The following is a 2,439-nucleotide window of genomic DNA, read 5'->3' on the forward strand; positions in this document are numbered from 1 at the left end:
AATTAAAGTCTTTATAGCTTCCTTAAGGTCAAAGCATTCAGCGGTGGTATGGCCATGGTCCCGGTGGAAGAGACAGTATTTGTCTCGGTTTCTTCAGTGCGACCCAGATTTCGGCTTTGCAGGCCACTTTAGTATTTCCTTATCTTGGATCTCCATTCATATATGCTCCACGAGAACCACCGTGGGAGTGTAATGCTCAAACATGCTAGGTGGCAAGCCTTTCCGGGTTGTTTTTTCCTCTGCTATAGATCGTTCTTCCGTTCTTCTTTTCTTGTTCTCATGACGATTTTTCTCTTCTCGACCCCTCGATCTGTGGTGATCCGAGAGAGTGGTTTTCTCTTCCTGACCACCTTCGAGCGGAGAAGCTCCCCGACACCTATGTACTTCTGGGCTCTAGAAAGCAACTCAACATTAGTGGTGGCAGATTTCTTGCCTAAAGACCAAAGGAATCTCTCATCTCTGAGTCTTACTACAATGGCTGTCAGAGCCGCACCATCAGTATAACCTTCAATTTGTAATGCTTCGCTATTGAATCTTGTGACATATTCTCTCAGCGATTCATTTCTTCCTTGCTTTATGGTGAGGAGATGAGTGAGAGGTTTTCTCTGATCTTGAACTCCTAAGAACTGAGTAATGAATGCTCTAGCTAGCTCTCGAAATGAAGCTATTGATCTCTTTTTCAGCTTTCTAGACCATTTTCGAGCGGGTCCTACCAAAGTGAACAAGAATGCCCTACACTTGATAGCGTCTCGAACTCCATAGAGTTCCATCCATGACCGAAATGTATCTAGGTTCTCTACTGGATCTTTCGATCCATCATAAGGTTTTATGGTTGGCAACTTGAATTTGGGGGGTACCGGCTTCTGCATGATCTCATATGTGAAGGGTGGGTCTACCTGATCCAATAAATTATCTAGGTCCAACCCCTCATGATCCTGAGCCTTCTCGATATCTCCTAGTTAGTTTTTGAGGTGTTGTAACTTGACTGCCCATGGTCGGCTATCCACTTCTTTGTCATCCTCGGCCTGTCTTCTTCGCCTTTGATTGATAAGATCCCGTAAGTCTGTACCTAGGTTAGATTTGTCAGCCTGCTCCATCTTCTGAGCTTCCACTTGGTCAAATTTTCGGGCCGTTGATCGCCCCTGAAATGTGTGAGACCTCCTAAGTTGGCTCCTAATCAGAGCATAGTTTCAAACAGTAGGGGTTCGAGAGTGGTGATCAACGAGTGTCTGCTTCTTTGGACCCGGACTATCTGTACGCCGGTCATTTCCTCCTAGTACCAATCTCTCTGACGCCTTTGGTTCAGGAACCTTAGATTCTTCTATCCCTTCAATTGTTGGACCCTTACCCTTGGCTAGGTCTCGGGCCACTAGGGTGGTGCTTTGGCCCAAATTGTGCCTTTGCTACCCATCACGCTTATTTTCCTCAGGAGAGTGGATCGCATTCTGCTTGATGGCCTCGATGATGGGGTTTGATCGTCTGAGCATCTCCATGATTTGGCTCAAATTATGACCTAAGCTATCCACCTTGGCGGCTAGAGTCGCGTACTCCGAAGCTGGCTCATTTTCAAGTCGATGGGCTTCCCTCACGTAAGCTTCCTGAACACGTGTGGGTTGCAGCCTTGGGTGACGTTCACAATCCGAATCATCCTTCGTCAGTTGGGAGATTTTCTCTATTCACATTGATGCTCATTGTTCGAATATAGAGTATGGTGGTAAGGCTAAAAGATATTGTTATTCTCCCCACAAACGGCGCCAACTGTTGATACCGAAACACCAATGGTAAATTTGTATTTGGGGAAGAATAACTGGATATTCTGCAAGAAAAGTGAGTAAAGCTACACCGGTGTAGTGTTAAGCCAAATCCACTTCGATGCTTAAGTTAGAATCGGGTTTAAATTTGAGTCAACTAGTAACAATTAGCATAGGATGAAAAGCATACCTCTCTTTGATGATACCCCTTGAATTATATAGGTTGTTTATGTAATAACCAAACATAACTTGTCTCTTCAGCTTCCAAGCCATCATTAATAATTATTTTATCCGTTTTCCACCTGAACCATCATTATCCGGGCTGTTACGAACTTCGACCCTTAATGTGCTCGACCTTTGGGTGGAAGTGTGACTTTTGATTTACCAATAATTATCCTTAATGCATTATGCTTCTCTAATAATGTAATAACTGAGCTGCACAAATGAAATTGGGTAAATAAATAGTCTTTAAATTAACCATCTTAGAAGAGGTTTCCATTAAATTTTCATTTTCTTGAAAATCTAATGCATAACCAAAAAAAGCTATGAAAAATAAGCCCAATTGAGGGTAGAAAGGGGCTATGAGGTTGACTACCCTACCCATAAAAAATATATTTATTAGTATATTATTAGCCCAAGAGGAGGGGGACCAGCTGGCCCTCCTCCTCTCACTTCTTTGCCAACCGGG

At 43.5% G+C, this 2,439-nt stretch overlaps 1 protein-coding gene across 1 annotated transcript; it reads right to left on the reverse strand.

Annotated features, from left to right (window-relative positions):
- Positions 1-242: 242 nt before the first annotated feature.
- LOC150033854 (uncharacterized) lies at positions 243-869 on the reverse strand. The gene has a single exon (XM_090317095.1). It carries the CDS (start codon positions 867-869, stop codon positions 243-245), a length of 627 nt encoding a protein of 208 aa, XP_090173221.1.
- Between the last annotated feature and the right edge of the window lie 1,570 nt (positions 870-2,439).

Source organism: Benincasa hispida, chromosome 9 (assembly GCF_027475165.1).
Source record: "Benincasa hispida cultivar pf3 chromosome 9, pf3_genome.v1.1, whole genome shotgun sequence".
In the NCBI taxonomy this organism is placed as follows: Eukaryota; Viridiplantae; Streptophyta; class Magnoliopsida; order Cucurbitales; family Cucurbitaceae; genus Benincasa; species Benincasa hispida.